General features: G+C 58.4%; 1 protein-coding gene across 1 annotated transcript; it reads left to right on the top strand.

The window, feature by feature from the left end:
- The first annotated feature begins 2,348 nt into the window (after window positions 1-2,348).
- Degs2 (delta 4-desaturase, sphingolipid 2) lies at window positions 2,349-14,862 on the top strand. Its single transcript, XM_004635192.2, has 3 exons — window positions 2,349-2,491; window positions 12,620-13,362; window positions 14,428-14,862. Exons 1-3 carry the CDS (start codon window positions 2,410-2,412, stop codon window positions 14,572-14,574), a joined length of 972 nt encoding a protein of 323 aa, XP_004635249.1. The 5' UTR covers window positions 2,349-2,409; the 3' UTR covers window positions 14,575-14,862.

The raw sequence follows: 14,862 nt of genomic DNA, 5'->3' as shown, positions 1-14,862 counted from the left end.
TCTCCTCTCTCTCTCTCTCTCTCTCTCTCTCTCTCTCTCTCTCTCTCTCTCTCTGAAGGGTCTCATTATGCAGTTCAGGCTGGGTTTGTACTCCCTGTGTAGGCCAGGTTGGCCGCAAACTTGATCCTCCTGCCTCAGCCTCCTGAATGCTGGGATTACAAGTGTGCACCACCAGGCCCAACCACACTTTATTTTAAAAATAAACTTTAGAGGGCTGGGGAGATAGCTCAGTAGAATAAGTGCTTGCCTGGCAAGCACAAGGGCCTGAGTTCAATCCCCAGTTCTGAAAAAAAAAAGCAAGTAAAAATAAACTTTGTCTTTAGGATCTGCTCTAGATTGCAGGAAAATAGTGATGGTGTCTAGAAAGTTCAGGTATTACCTCACCTCCAAGTTCTCTTATTGTAACAATGAGGAATGGTGCAGCCCTGATGATTTTTTTTGTTGTTTTTTGCAGAACCGGGGATTGAACTCAGGCCCTTGCGCCTGGCAGGCAAGCACTTATTCTACTGAGCCATCTCCCCGGCCTCCCAGCCTCCAATTTAGTGAGACTGAAAAGAGAATTAGAACAAGGAGGGGACTGGGATGTAGCTCATCGCTAGAGCACCTGCTTACACCCCTGAGGCCCTGGGTTCAATTCCCAGCACTGGAAAACAAAAGCCCCACTGTTGATATATTATTATTATTATTATTATTATTATTATTATTATTATTTGCGGTACCAGGGATTGAACTTAGGACCCTGTGCTTGCCAGGCAAGCACTTATTTTACTGAGTTATCTCCCCGGCCCTATTATTATTATTATTATTATTATTATTATTATTATTAAGACTCAGTTTACACTGGTCTTAAACTCACTGTGTAACTCAGGCTGGGTTTGAATTTGCAGAAATCCTCCTGCCTCAGCTTCCCAAGTGCTACGATTACAGGTCTGTGCCATCAGTGAGACTGACACATTGTCATGAAGTCAAATCTGTCCTTTGTCCCAACATCGCCCTTGTGCTATGCAGGTGCCCTCTGCACAGCATATGTCCTCTGCAGGCCAGGGACCGGCGGGGGGCAGGTTCCCTGCTGCTGGGAGCTGGCCTCAGGCCTTAGAGGCCCCTGGGGTGAGGCTGAAGCACTCTGAGAGTGGGGAGCTGGACTCCACTCAAGGGGCCACGCTGCTGGGGTGCAGGCAGAGTGAGGCTCTGGTGTACAGGCCCCGCAGGCCTACCTGCCAAGTGCCCCCTGGGCATGGTGAGAGTCCCCAGAAGGTGAGGGTGTGGCACTCCGTCGCTCCCTCGATGCTCAAACAGCTGGACTCCACTTGGAGAATATCTAGATTCTTTTTGCTTCTAAGCCCGTGCGTCTGCTGTCCCCTCTGCCATCAAAGTCCTCTTTCATTTTAGCTGTTGAACTCCTTGTCTTTTTTTTATTTTTTATTTTTTGTGATACCAGGGATTGAACTCAGGACCCTGTGCTTACCAGGCAAGCACTTATTCCACTGAGGTATCTCCCCGGCTCCCCGGATTGAACTCAGGACCCTGTGCTTATTCCACTGAGGTATCTCCCCGGCTCCCGGGATTGAACTCAGGACCCTGTGCTTATTCCACTGAGGTATCTCCCCGGCTCCCCGGATTGAACTCAGGACCCTGTGCTTACCAGGCAAGCACTTATTCCACTGAGGTATCTCCCCGGCCCCACTCCTCCTTGTCCTACAAGGGCTCAGCGCTAGTTCTGTCTCCTGGACCTTACTTAGCTGTCCAAGGGCCTGTCTTGTGCCACCGCACGTAGCATTTAGGGTCACTTCCTTGTCTGTGTCCTGACTGAGACTCGTCTCTCTGACGTCGCTGTTCGTCATCGCGGCGTGCACAGGGCAGGTAAGGCCGCAGCAGTCTGTGCTGGCTTTCCTCGCCGCGCATTCCAGCCTCCCAGACGCAAAGGGTGCAGGTGGTGCGCGTCTCTGAATGCATCCTGCACGCCGCCTCGCTGACCTTCGGAGCTCACGGGCCCCGCCCCCGCCTCCCTCACTTCTGCCCCCCACATTGCGCAGCCTGGTCGCCTGGCCCCACCCGCCGCACACCTAGCCGTGCTCCTGCCCCCACCCTCGCGATCCCCGGGCCTCCTGGGCCTGCCCACGCCCCGCCCCGCCCCGCAGGGCTCCCGGTCCTGGCCCACACTAAGCCGGCCCGCTGCCGTCGACCCTGTCGACCCGGGACCCCTTGCGGTGCCTCTCCCCACATCTGGCCTGGACGCCCCGCCTCCTGGCCCAGCGTGGACCCGCTCTGGGCTCTGTGGCCCCGCCCCACCGGCTCACCCCGCCCCTTCATTAGCATGGCCCCGCCCCTCCCGAGCCCTAACCGAGGTAGCTGCGGCCGGGCGAGGGCACAGGTGCCGCGCTGCCGGCTCGAGGAGCTCGCAGCTGCAGGATGGGCAACAGCGCGGGCCGCAGCGACTTCGAGTGGGTCTACACCGACCAGCCGCATACGCAGCGGCGCAAGGAGATGCTGGGTGAGCGCGGGTGCGCTTGTGGCCGTGGTCCCTGCTGGGATCCAGAGCTCGGGCGGGGTCCACGGTGAGGCCCACGGTGCCTCGCGACCTGCGGTGCCCGCCGCCCGGGGTCGGGGCTGGCGAGGCTCCCCAGGAGTGGCTTCTCTCAGTTTGGCCCGGCCGCCCCGTCCCCTATCCCTGTCCCCTGTCTGTCCCCACACTTTTCCCGCGCACCGCGCTCCTCATCCCGTGCGTACCTGAGGTTTTCTGGGATTCCTTTGTGTGTTTGCACGATCGGTCGGGCTTGCTGTGGGCATCGTGCCCTGGGTCTGTCCTCGGCTCCCTGGGGCCTCTGCGGGAGGAGGCCTGGACCCGGCGCCCTCTCCCCTGTATCAGTGTTGTCCCTTTCGCTGTCACAGAGCTCCTCACTCTTCACCCTCAGTGGAGACTATTGCCCTTTCCCTTGGCATTTGCCGCTTTGTCATCTTCCTGACTCGACAGCGGTGGATGGGGCCTTCTGGCTTTCTAGGGGAGGGTGCGGCTGACTGTGCCCCACCACCGCGGGGGCTTGGGGGTGCAGACCCATGGGCGTGTCGATGACTTCCGCCGTCTCCTCATGACACCCCTAACTTTCACACAACTGGGCTTCCTGAGGGAGCTGGGAGAGGCCATGGCGACGTCTGGCCCTCTCCTCACCCACAACAGACAGGGTCCCCTCTTTGGGCCTCCTCAGCCCCCTCTGTCCTCTTCCGTGGCTGCCCCTGTGTTCCCTCCCAGGACTCACTGGGCACCTGGCCACAGATGAAGGCCAGGCAGCCCTGGCGCACAGGAGCTGCGCGGCTCTGGGAGCAGTTGCTGGCTCCGTTTGCTGCCTGGATGCAGCCCCGATAACTGGCAGATGGTGAGGGTGAAGAGGGCTCTCAGGTGGGAAGGCAGAGAGGGACCCTGGCTCCAGGATGCGCAGCAGGGTCTGTGCCTAGCAGAGAAACGGGGGCCAAGCCCTCTGTTCCACTGGGCTGTGCCTTCTCCGCCCGAGGGTTCCAAGCTCCTGCACTTGGAATGCACCCTCCCTCCCTCTCTTCCTGTCACCCTCTGTCTGGCTTCGGTCAGTCACATCCACCTCCTCTGGCAGCCCACTGCTCCACCCACGAACCCCTCCTCTGCAGTTTCCCTCCGTGGCTCTTGCCCAGTGGGCTCTGCTGTGGCCATGAGGCCCAGAGAGCAGTGTGAAAACATCCCAGGAAACCAGAGATCCCTGAGTGAGGGTGTGTGTGTGTGTGTGTGTGTGTCAGGGGTGGAAGCTGAGGCTGCCAGGGTGGAGGGAGACTCAGTGCTTCATTCTTGCTGGGCTGACCCACAGACCCTGTGCTCAGCCCAGCACTCCCGAGTATCGAGCAGGGGCATTTTCCGGGGCATAGGTCCTGGGAGTCTCCTGCTTTCCCCGCCCTGAGCTGCTACAGCCCAGAGAAGCAACACGCCCAGGGCCATGCAGACCTGCTGGGGCAGGACGCCTAGGGCCACATTGGCTTGCAGGTCAGGGTGCCAAAGTCCTGGGGCCAACAGGTAGTCAGTTAAGATCTGAATCTCAAAGTTGAGTCCCAGGAAGTCTTGTAAGTAGCTGGCTGTAGGTGCTGTGTGAGTGGGGCCGAAGTCCACCCCAGCTGCTGCTGGGGTAACAATACCCCGCAGCACAGTACTCTAAGAAAATAGGGTTCCATGGCAGCCCCTGAGGACCAAGACTCCCAGTGGGCAGTACAGAGAGGGCAGGGGTGGAGCCGGCAGCCTGAGCCCTTCCGATACCAAGCCTGCCATGGGCAGCAGAACAAGAGGCAGGCTTTGGTTTGTCTTTCAAAAATAAATACCTTTGTAATTTTGTTTGCCTTCCAAAAATTTATGAAAGCCAGGCTCATACAACTAAAAACAATTCAAATGAAGAAAACAAAGGGGAAAACCAGGAAATGGAACTCTTGGCTAGGGCTGGATTCTTTGCTTAGGAAAAGCCTGGCTAGGATTCACAGTGGCTGGCTGGGAACACTGAGAACCCCGGAGCTGGTGGGGGGCCATGTAGATGCTGGCACCAGGGCAGGGGTGCAGGCAGCTGCGCTGCTGTGGGCGCCGCTCCCAGCCTCCATGCTGGGCCGTCTCAGCTGCAGATGTAAGGTGGAGTGTACCTGTCCTGCTCTGTGGTGGCCTAGGGGGCAGGAGCTCCCTTGAGCTTCAGGGCCTTGTGGTCAGAGGGGCTCTGCAGGTGGCCCCAGAAACACAGGTGGCGGGCCCTGCTGGCGCCTCCGAGGCTCCCGTGCTGACACCTGGCTTCTGGCCATTCCCTCAGGCCCTGGCCCTTGCTTTTTTCCCCACCTGTTGCCCTCTTGACAGCATGGTTCTCTCTGCTCACATTTTGTTGGATTTAATTTAATGTGGTGCTGGGGATCAACCAGGGTCCCCATGTGTGGTACAGTGTCCCCTGCCTCAGCTGTACCCACCCCCTAGCCAGAGTTCTCTCCCCCAACTGCATGTCCCCAGTTCCTGTATATCCTTCAGCCTATCCCTGAGGTTCTTTCCAAAGACGTGCTCTCTCACCATGTGTGTGTGTGTGCACACACGCGCGCGCACACACACGTGTGCAGGTGGTATGCTGTTAGATGGGAGACCATGGGTGCCCTGACCTAAAGCCCCAAGTGGGAGCATTCACAGATTGCTGCTGCCCTTCCTGTGTTTCCAGCCCAGCCTGAGGAGGGGCCGTCTGCTCGGCTCTGCCAGTCATCCTGCGGGCTGGGTCTTCCCCCACTGACCCTCTCCAGGCACTGCACCCCTGTCTTCATTTCCGGGGGAACTGTGATTGTACTCAGAGCTGGGAATGACTGAGTAGGTGCTGCCTCCCTCCTTCCCCTCTGAGCTGCTCCATGGCACCTGGGGCAGAGGGAAACTGAGGCTGCTCCACAGATTCTCCGCCGCATCTAGCAGGAGGTCGCTGCCTGCCTTGGCTGATTTGGAGTTTGGTGAGGCTGAGGGTGAGGCTGAGGCTGAGGGTGAGGGTTCATTTCCTTGTTCGTCAGTGACATCACCTTGTCAAGTCCTCACGTGGCGGAGAGCAAGACAGCCCCTCTTCTAGGGCACTGACGACATGAATGGCACTCGTGAGGGTTCCCCTGTGTCTGGCCACCTCCCCATGGCCAAGCCGCCCATCCTATCACATTGGAATTAAAGCCCAACAAATGAATTTGGGACACAGAAATGTTGGGACGGCAAGTGGGCCCTGAACTCCAAGCAGCTTGCTTCTCATCTTTGTCCTGAGGGATTTGAAGTCACTGTGTGTGTCAGGACCTGGGGAGGGGAGGTTGTCCAGCTGGTTTGGAGTGGGAGTCACAAGTGTTGCCTGGCAGCTGCTCCTGACCCTTCTTGCTCTGGCCAGCCTGGTCTGCACTTCCCTGAGACAAGGGCCACCATCCTCCTGGGGTCCCCAGCACCTGTCTTACTACAGCTGTTAGTGTTCCTTTGTCACCCTCTTTGTGGCCTCTGTTCCAGTGTACCGCTTTGCTGAGCCCTGCCTGCATTTTTCCTTTAATTTTTAACAGCTTTATGAAGTGAAATTAATATGCCACGCAGCCCTTTCCTCCTAGGAGCTCCATCCAGTACTCTGGAGCAAGGGACAAAAACCTACTTCTAGGGCATCCTGTCACCCCCAGTGACTCTTATAACCTCAGGCCATGTCCACCCCACTGTTGTGAATCCTTCAGTAGTGACATCTCAGCTTGAGGGGCCAGAGTGCCCATGTGCCCTCTTTTTCTTTTTTTTCTTTCTGTATTTAGGGCAGGGTCTACAGGGTCTCACTATGTAGATTGGACTTGTAGTGATTCTCCTGTCTTCAGCCTCCCAGCCGCTAGGATTACAGGCATGGCCACCATGCCCAGTCTTAATCAATAGCCATCTCAGCACACCCTGAGACCGGGATTGATCCCTAGCTGCTGCAGTCTGCCTAAGCAGGCACTCTAGTGTGCTAAGCTTTCAGGCCAGCCCTAGTGTGCCCTCTTCAAACCCTCAGCAGCTGGCATTCACTGTGTGCCCAGCAGGTGCTGTATTCTCTGCCCAGGCTGGACCCTCCTGTCCCTGGCTCTTTATAAACCTTTGACACCTATTTGTCACGGGAGGAAAAGCAGGTTGAGCGAGTGGCTGGAGAGGAGGCCACTGTCTAGGTTTTTCCATGGAACTGGGTCCCCCACCGTTCCTGATGCTCTGGCTGGACAGGGTTCAGGATGGAGGTGGGACAGCAGGCACCAGGGGCAGCCACGACATTCAGCCAGAGTGGGAAGTCATCAAGGCAGGAAACCACAGGCACCCAGGCCACCCAGATAGAAACCTTCAAGAAACATTAATCACGTCCCTGAACCAGTAGCTCAAGTGGGTACAGAGCGCTCGTGGGACAACAGCGGGGCACACTTTTTTTTTTTTTTTTTTAAGGCAGGATCTACCTATGTAGTCTGGGCTGATCTCGAGCTCACAGCAGTTCTCCTGCCTCAGACTCTAAAGTGCTGGGATTACAGGAGTGGGCCTCCGTGCCTGGCCAGAACACGCGTTTCTTTCACCATCACGTGGAAACTTTTCCAAGATACATCATAAAGAATGATTAAGTCAGACAGAAAAAAAAGATTAAATAAATGTAAAAGAGTTGAAATAAGCCCTCCATACTATCAGAAGGATTTTTTTTTTTTTTTTCTAGCTGCCTTAAGGGCAGGTCTGGGGATTGAACTGTGGTATTCTGCGCCTGACTGCGTTTGCATATGCAGGCACTTAAACAACTGAGCTAACCAGCAGCCCCCTCCCACGCTATCAGAGCACAGCAGAATGGAGCTAGGAGTCAGCAGAAAAAGCCAGAGATATGCAAACACAGGGATATTAAATAGTATGTTATTGACCAATCAATGGGTTACAGAAGAAGCCAGGAAACAAATTAAAAACTCTCTAGGATAGATGGCAGTGGAAGTAAAGCCTGTGGGACAGGGTGAGCGAAGTTCTAAGAATAGAGCAACCCCAATAAATAACCGAATGGCGCATCTCAAAACCCTAGAAGGAGAACAATCCAAATCTGAAGTTAATAGAAGGAAAGAAATTACAGCTGTCAGAGTGGAAAGTAATGAGCTCAAGACTACCCTACAATGCAAGGGGTCACTGAATCTAAGAGTTGGTTATCTGAAAGGATGGGAAAGAGGCCTGGAGACTGGGGAGAGGCGATGGGCGAAGGAAGTAAACAGGATCAAGATGTACTCATGTATGCGCTGGGTGTGGTGGTGCACACCTCGAACCCCAGCACTCAGGAGGCTGAGGCAGGAGGATTGCCACAAGTTTATGGCCAGTTTGGACTACATAGTGAGTTTAAGGCCAGTCTCAACTGCATACTAGGTGCCTGTCTCAAAAAATATATAGTGCCAATTGTACCACAAACATACACTAATAAAATTTGAGGAAAAAAATAAATGAAGCCTCAAGGAGGTTCGTCAGAGGGCAAGTGGTTCAGCTGTAGTGGTCAGGGGCACTTCCTGCTGTGGCCACAAGGGGCATTACCAACTCGGAGCAGCTTGGTGGTGGGAGCTGGAAAGTTGGTGAGTGGCAGAGGTGGCAAGCTGGGGACTTGGGGCGCTTGGGTGAGCACAGGCAAAGGTAATGTCCTGTGACAGGACATTGAGTGGCTGTCACGATGGCACGTGGTCTCCCTGGGCATGGAAGAGCATCCATGCTGGATGATGCCAGGGCCCGGGGCGTGGCAGGTCCAAGATGGAATCAAGAGGCCAGAGAGGGAGGCAGTAGGGGCTGGCTGGAGCGGCCTGCCTCTGGGAGGGGATCCTGCCTCAGCCTGACCCTTTAGAGCCCAGCAGAGCTAGCAGGAGGCTTTCTGGGTAAGCAGGGTTGTTGTGGCCATGCCTTCTGCGGCTGGGGCCCTGGGCCTGCTGCTCGGCTCCTTGCACTAGCCGTCGCCCCAGCCTTCCCACCCCAGTACCATGAGCCCCTCAGGAGGACCCTCGTTGCACATCCCTGGTCCTGGGACTGGTGGAGCGGGCACGTTAGCGAGCTCTGATTCTGCTCAGTCACCTTCCTGTGCCAGTGTGCTCAGGTTGCAGAGCCCCAGTCCCTGTGTCTTCCTGGACACGGTGACTTTGAGCAGTGGCTGCCTCACGGCCAGCTGCCCTGCTGCCGAGGGCCCCCACGAGACTCTGCCTGGAACCCCTCGTGTGGGGCTGTCTGGTTCCAGGTGACTATTCCTTGGGTACATTGGCCAGTGGAGCACAGAGCCCTCAGGCATGCCTGTGAGTCTGTTGGCTCCAGGCTGGTGTGGACAGTCACAGCTGAGGTCAGTGGTGTGCATGGCAGGGGTGCCAGCCAGCCTGGGCTGCTCTGGGGTTCCTGGGGCTCCTGATGGGGTGCAGTGAGTTTGATGCCACCCATGTGCCTCCCTGTGACCCAGATGAGCCAGAGCCCAGTGGGTCCCTTGCCTAGCCACACCCATGGTGTTCTTCCCTCGAGCCCTGCCGAGTGTCCCCATCAGGACAGCACCCCAGCTCCGTCTCCCCCGGGTGCCGGCTTTCGCACCTGCTGTCTCTTGGTCTCTACTGGCCCCTTCTGCTCTTCACACTCTTAGCTGCCTTAGCCTGTGGCCATCGAGTCCTGTGACCTTGCTCAGCCTAGAGGATGTTGTCCTTTCTCTGTCTCTGGGCTTCTTTGACCTCTGGCAGTGGGACATCTGTGCACCCTGGTCTCAGTGACCACCACATCCTGACCATCCCAAGGTGGACCTGTAAGACCTCTCCCATACTTCTGGTCTACATGCCATTGGTCCTCACAGTGTCCTCCTGGGGTGACTGGGGGGCTGTGTATTGGAAAGTGACAAGGGCTGAATCCTTTTGGCTGATAGGCCAACTTGACCTTGTTCCTCGTCTCCCAGCCTAGGGTCAGGACTTCTGTTGGTGTGGCCCTGGTGGGTCCTACTGGGGTCCTCCTAGGCCCCCGGGGACAGTGCTGTGGTCAGGGTGCTCCCTGGGGGCTGTCTTCTCCAGCTGAGCTCCTCGGGTTGCTTCCTGTCTGTTCTTCTCCCAGGGAGAGCCTCAGCCAGGAGCAGTGCTGGGGCTCAGGCCAGGTGTCCCCTCCTTGGGAATCACTGCAAGGCCTGGGGCTCAGCTGCTCTTGAGCCACCTCCAAAGGATGGTGATGTGTGGCTGGGGTGTGAGGTCTGTCCTTGGTGGGACCAGCTGGGGACCAGGTGATGCCATAAGACCTAGGTCAGATGTGGACCCCACATAGCAGCAGCCGTGACAGCCTGGGGTTCCTTGCGCTAGAGAACAGCTTGATGGGGGACCCTCACCCCCTCCCACTGAGGTTGAGCGCCTGCCATGCTCAGTGCCCGGTGCCTCTCAGTGGGTGGCTCTTTGGCTCCAGGGACCTGGTGCCTGTGGCAGGGGCAGTTGGGATTGGCACCATTCGGCACAGCAGAGGGGCGCTTCAGGCTCCCTAAAGGTGGCCCAGCCTGGGTGGGGAAAAGAGGATCCCAAGTGTGTCCTCACACTCTAGGTGTCCCATCCACAATTCAGGCTTATTGTCTGTGTCCAGCAGATGGGGAGCCAACCAAGGTGGCTGACACCTGCAACCCCAGGGGTTCGGAAGGCTGAGACAGGTGTGCAAGTTCCTGCCTAGCTCAGGCAATTTAACAAGACCCTATCTCAAATGCAGACAATAAAAGGTTAAGGTTGTGGCTCAGTGGTAGAGCCCCTGAGTGCTCTGTGGGGAAGCTGAGGTCCAGCACCCCCGACCGAGGCTGCAGGCTGCCATTGTTCTTGCCTCTGGGGAGCTGTGTGTCTGCCGGCCTGGATGGAGGGACGGGCGCTGGGATGCCTGGCGCAGGGGCATGGCTCTGCCCGCGCCTGGCCTCCTTCCAAGGGGAAGCAAGGGCTGTGGGCCTGGAAGCCTTGGCCTTGAGCTGTGTGGCCGGGACCCCATGGCCAGGTCAACACGGGTGTGCGGCTCAGGACTTTGTGTGATTCCTGTGGCTGGTGGGTGGGGCGCCCCAGGCCTGCGTGGCCTGGAGCTGGGTCGCTTCCTGTCCACCTAGCTGCGGCTGTCCCTTGTCCTCCCCTACAAGAACACATCTGTTTAGGCAGTACCAAGGCCCCTTCTGAAGTGTCCCCAGCCCCTGGCCCTTGCTCAGGTGAGGACAGCTGTGGTGAGGCCATCTGCTGCCCTCCTGAGTGGAAGGCTGCAGGGTGGTCCACAGGTCCCACACCCCTGGGGCCTCCTCGCCCCAAGTGGCACCTCGCTGACCTGAGGTGGATGAGCAGGCTGCGCAGGGCTGTGGGTTTCTGCAGTGCTGGGCCAGTTTCCTGCAGCCCCAGACTCAGTGGCTTGAAGTGGCCCAGCTGCTATGTGTGGCTGGAAGCGCTGCCCCTCCTGGAGGGCCTGGGAGGACCTGCTGCTGACTTTCCTGGCATCTGGTATGTCCCACATTGCTTGTGCAGCATCTTCCTGTGTCCCTGGCAGCCAGGCATGGCCAGCCTGCCTGTGTCTCAGTGTAGAGGCTTCCCCTCCCCAGGCCCCCTCACGTTCCCTGGAGCCCTGTGGTGGCCTTGGCCCTGTAGAGAGCCTTGTGCTCCCGGAAAAGCTTGCCTGGTGCCACATGCACCTTGACACTCACCTAGTAACCTGAGGCAGTGTCAGGTTGTGGGGTCGGGGTGGGGGTGGATGTCCTCTGCCTGCCTGTGGTGGTGCCGTCTCCCTAGGAACAGGGACCCATTTCACACCTCCTGTCTTTCTCGGCCTGGCTGGGGTGTTTCAGGGGGCTGGGGCTCCTCCCACACCCTCTCCAGTACCTGCCAGCCCTGGAAGCCCAGGGCCAAGCGTGCACTGCTGTGGGGGTCCAGGCCGCCTGCCCACCCTCTGGCCACCACAGCCTCTGAGGAGCTAGCAGTGCTCCGCAGCCTTAGCTCAGACAGGCAGCCGTATGGTAGGGCTACACCCTGAAGTTCAGGCTGGACTTCAACTCACTTTGTAGCCTAGACTGGCCTTGAACTCGTAGTAATCCTCCTAGCTCAGCTTCCCAAGTGCTGGGAGGACAGGCACGTGCCACCAGCCCACTTCCTTGTCTGTGTTTGAACTGGGTTGTTTGCCTTTTTGTTGTTGAGCTGTGGGAGTTCTTTCTAGGATCTGGATGCTGAGCCCTTATTTGGAGCTGCTGGCACTGAACTTGCTCAGAACTCTGCCCCTCCTATCCTTCAGGGGACACTGCTGTCCCCTCTCCTGCTTCTGTGCCCTGGGGACACCCTGCACCTGCCTTGCCTGCCCACCCACTGCCCCAGGGCCCTGGTCCCTTTTCACCCACACCTGCATTTGTTTCTCTTGTGTAAAACAATAAACAGAGAAGTACAAAGACCGGAGGGAGGCCTGCCCCAAGATAAACAGTCAGCGTGTGATCCTTTCCGTATCCTCACTGGCTCCGAGAACTGAACCTGAGGCTGCGGGCTGCTCCCTCCCTCCCCTGGCCACTGCCCATGCCAGTGACAGTGACCATCTCTGGCCCCCACAGCCCACCTAGGCCTGCAGCAGCCCGCTTCTGTGGGTGGCGGCACATGTCTGTGACTTTCCCTGTGCCTTCTCTTTCTTGAGGTTGGCCACCCCTTCACTCTTCCTCGGTGTCCCCAGGGAGGAGGCAGGCCTGCATCTCCCCTGGCCAGGATGGCCCTGACCCTGGGCGCCCCGTTCAGTGCTAGGTCACACGAGGATGGCTTATTTCTCTTTGAGGGCCTTGTGAATAAGGGCAGGTGCCAGGCAGGTGCTGAGTTCAATTCTGGATCACGGGCTGGGGTTTGCAGACGGGGGCAAGGGCCAGGCACGGGGGCACACACCTGCAACCCCAGCAGTCTGTGAGGCTGAGGCAGGGATCGGAAATCAGCCCAGCCTGAGCAACTTGGTGAGACCTGTCTCAAAATAAAAATGAAGCCACGCCCACGTGCACGTGCGTTTGTGTGTGTGTGTGTGTGTGTGTGTGTGTGTGTGTGTGTGTAAAGGAGAGAGGAGCGAGGCAGGCAGGATGGAAGATGAAATGGAAGGGAAGAGGGACAGAGAGCCCGTGGCAAGTGACCACCTCACCTACCTCCCCTGTCTTCCCCACAGCCAAGTACCCAGCCATCAAAGCGCTGATGCGGCCAGACCCGAACCTCAAGTGGGCAGTGCTGGGCCTGGTCCTCGCGCAGCTGCTGGCCTGCTGGCTGGTGCGGGACCTGGCCTGGCGCTGGCTCCTGTTCTGGGCCTATGCCTTCGGTGGCTGCGTCAACCACTCACTGACGCTGGCCATCCACGACATCTCCCACAACACTGCCTTTGGCACAGGCTATGCCTCACGCAACCGCTGGTTCGCCATCTTTGCCAACCTGCCAGTAGGTGTGCCCTACGCTGCCTCCTTCAAGAAGTACCACGTGGACCACCACCGCTACCTGGGCGGTGACGGGCTGGACGTGGACGTGCCCACACGGCTCGAGGGCTGGCTGTTTTGCACGCCAGCCCGCAAACTACTCTGGTTGGCGCTGCAGCCCTTCCTCTACTCACTACGGCCGCTGTGCGTGCACCCCAAGGCCATCACCCGCATGGAGGTGCTCAACACGCTGGTGCAGCTGGCGGTGGACCTGGCCATCTTTACCCTCTGGGGCATCAAGCCCGTGGCCTACCTTCTGGCCAGCTCCTTGCTGGGCCTGGGCCTGCACCCCATCTCAGGCCACTTCGTGGCTGAGCACTACATGTTCACCAAGGGCCACGAGACCTACTCCTACTATGGACCGCTGAACTGGATCACCTTCAACGTGGGCTACCACATGGAGCACCATGACTTCCCCAGCATCCCGGGCTGCAACCTGCCCCTGGTAGGTGCCGGCGGGCAGAGCAGGGCCCAGGCAGCTTCTTCCTATCTGTGTGGGTCAGGGCACGGCCACTTGCAGAGTGGTCCCCAGATACCCACAGGTGCCCAGGTGGCAAGGAGGGATGCAGAGCCAGAGTGTGGGCCCCAATAGGTGGCTGCAGCTTAGGCGCTCTGTGTGACAGAGGCTGTTCAATCCCTGCTGTGACACCAGCTGGCCTCACGTCCCCTGGGAAGTCATGTGCCACGTGGAAGGCTCTAGTTAGTGCTTCCTGTGATGCCCCTCCTTCCTGTCTCCTGACGTCCTGTGACACTGCAGGGCTGGCCCACTGGACAGGATGGTGGCCTTGCCTCTTGCAGGCTGGAGATGCAGGGAGTGGAAGAATTTCTGGGAGAGGAGGGGACAAGGAGCAGAAGAGAAGGAAGAGGAGTGGGAGGAGGAAGCGGAGCATCGCCCCTGAGGGTCTGCCAGGGTGGAAAGGGGGTCTGCGAGGCGAGGTGGGAGGTGTGCATGTGTAGTGTGTGCCTGGCTGTCCATGTCCTCGTGGGAGGGCACTGGGCCACAGCCTCATGCACCCCATGCAGGTGCCTGTGTCACTCCTCTGTGCTGAGCAAAGGTGGCAGAGCCAGAGTGAAGCCCTAGCCTCAGGCAGAGAAGGGTTCCTGCTGTCCCCAGCTGGGAGGCAGGGCTCCTACATCCTGCCTGGGTCTGCCAAAAGCCCCTGACGTGGGCCTGGGCCAAAGTGATATGGTGGCCAGAAGCCAGGCACACTTCCTGGGGGAGGCAGCATGTCAGGGACTGTCAGGAGGGGAGAGGCAGGAATCAGGGCCAGGAGTGTGGCAGGGGGAGGGCATTAGCCGTGGGTCCAGGAGCAGGGTGGGGGAATGCCTGGCACAGGAAGGCCAGAGTCAGTCTCTGGACCCCAACACTTGTGTGGGCTCCGGGGCTGGAACACCATGAGCTCCTCCACCTCATCTTGGGGTTCTGAGTGGCAGGGGTGGGCAGGGCGTTCAGGTCCCCCCAGGGGCCGATGGTGCTGTGCAGGCAGCCCTGACCTTGTCCTCCCCGTAGGTGCGGAAGATTGCGCCCGAGTACTACGACCACCTGCCGCAGCACCACTCGTGGGTGAAGGTACTCTGGGACTTTGTGTTTGAGGACACCCTGGGACCCTACAGCAGGGTGAAGCGGGTGTGCAAGCTGGCCCAGGGTGGCCTCTGAGACCCTGCTGATCCCGCACTGTGTGCCCGCTGCCCAGCCCTGCTTTGGGCTGTGGGCCCTCGCTCCCACTTTTGGTCCTTGCTGGATCCTGGAACTGCCCTCATGGCCATGCCTGGGAATGGTGGGCACAGGCCCCAGCGGAGCTGCTTGGTCTGCATGGGGCTCTGCATCACTTCTGGCCTTGGTGGGGGGCCAAGGCCCATCCCCAGCCAGGCTCTGGGCCCAGGGGCTCCATGGAGCTGCTGTCCAGCGTTTCTATCATCCATTAAACCAAGGCTTGTCTTCACA

This window comes from Octodon degus, unplaced genomic scaffold (assembly GCF_000260255.1).
Source record: "Octodon degus isolate 3935 unplaced genomic scaffold, OctDeg1.0 scaffold00070, whole genome shotgun sequence".
NCBI lineage: Eukaryota > Metazoa > Chordata > Mammalia > Rodentia > Octodontidae > Octodon > Octodon degus.
Note: the sequence above shows the minus strand (reverse complement) of the source record. Positions and strands in the feature narration are given on the sequence as shown.

Coding starts and splice junctions, on each gene's coding strand:
- Degs2 (XM_004635192.2), top strand. CDS start 2,410: ATGGGCAACAGCGCGGGCCGCAGCGACTTCGAGTGGGTCTACACCGAC. Junction 2,492..12,619: donor GCGGCGCAAGGAGATGCTGG/GTGAGCGCGGGT, acceptor TCTTCCCCACAG/CCAAGTACCCAGCCATCAAA. Junction 13,363..14,427: donor CGGGCTGCAACCTGCCCCTG/GTAGGTGCCGGC, acceptor TCCTCCCCGTAG/GTGCGGAAGATTGCGCCCGA.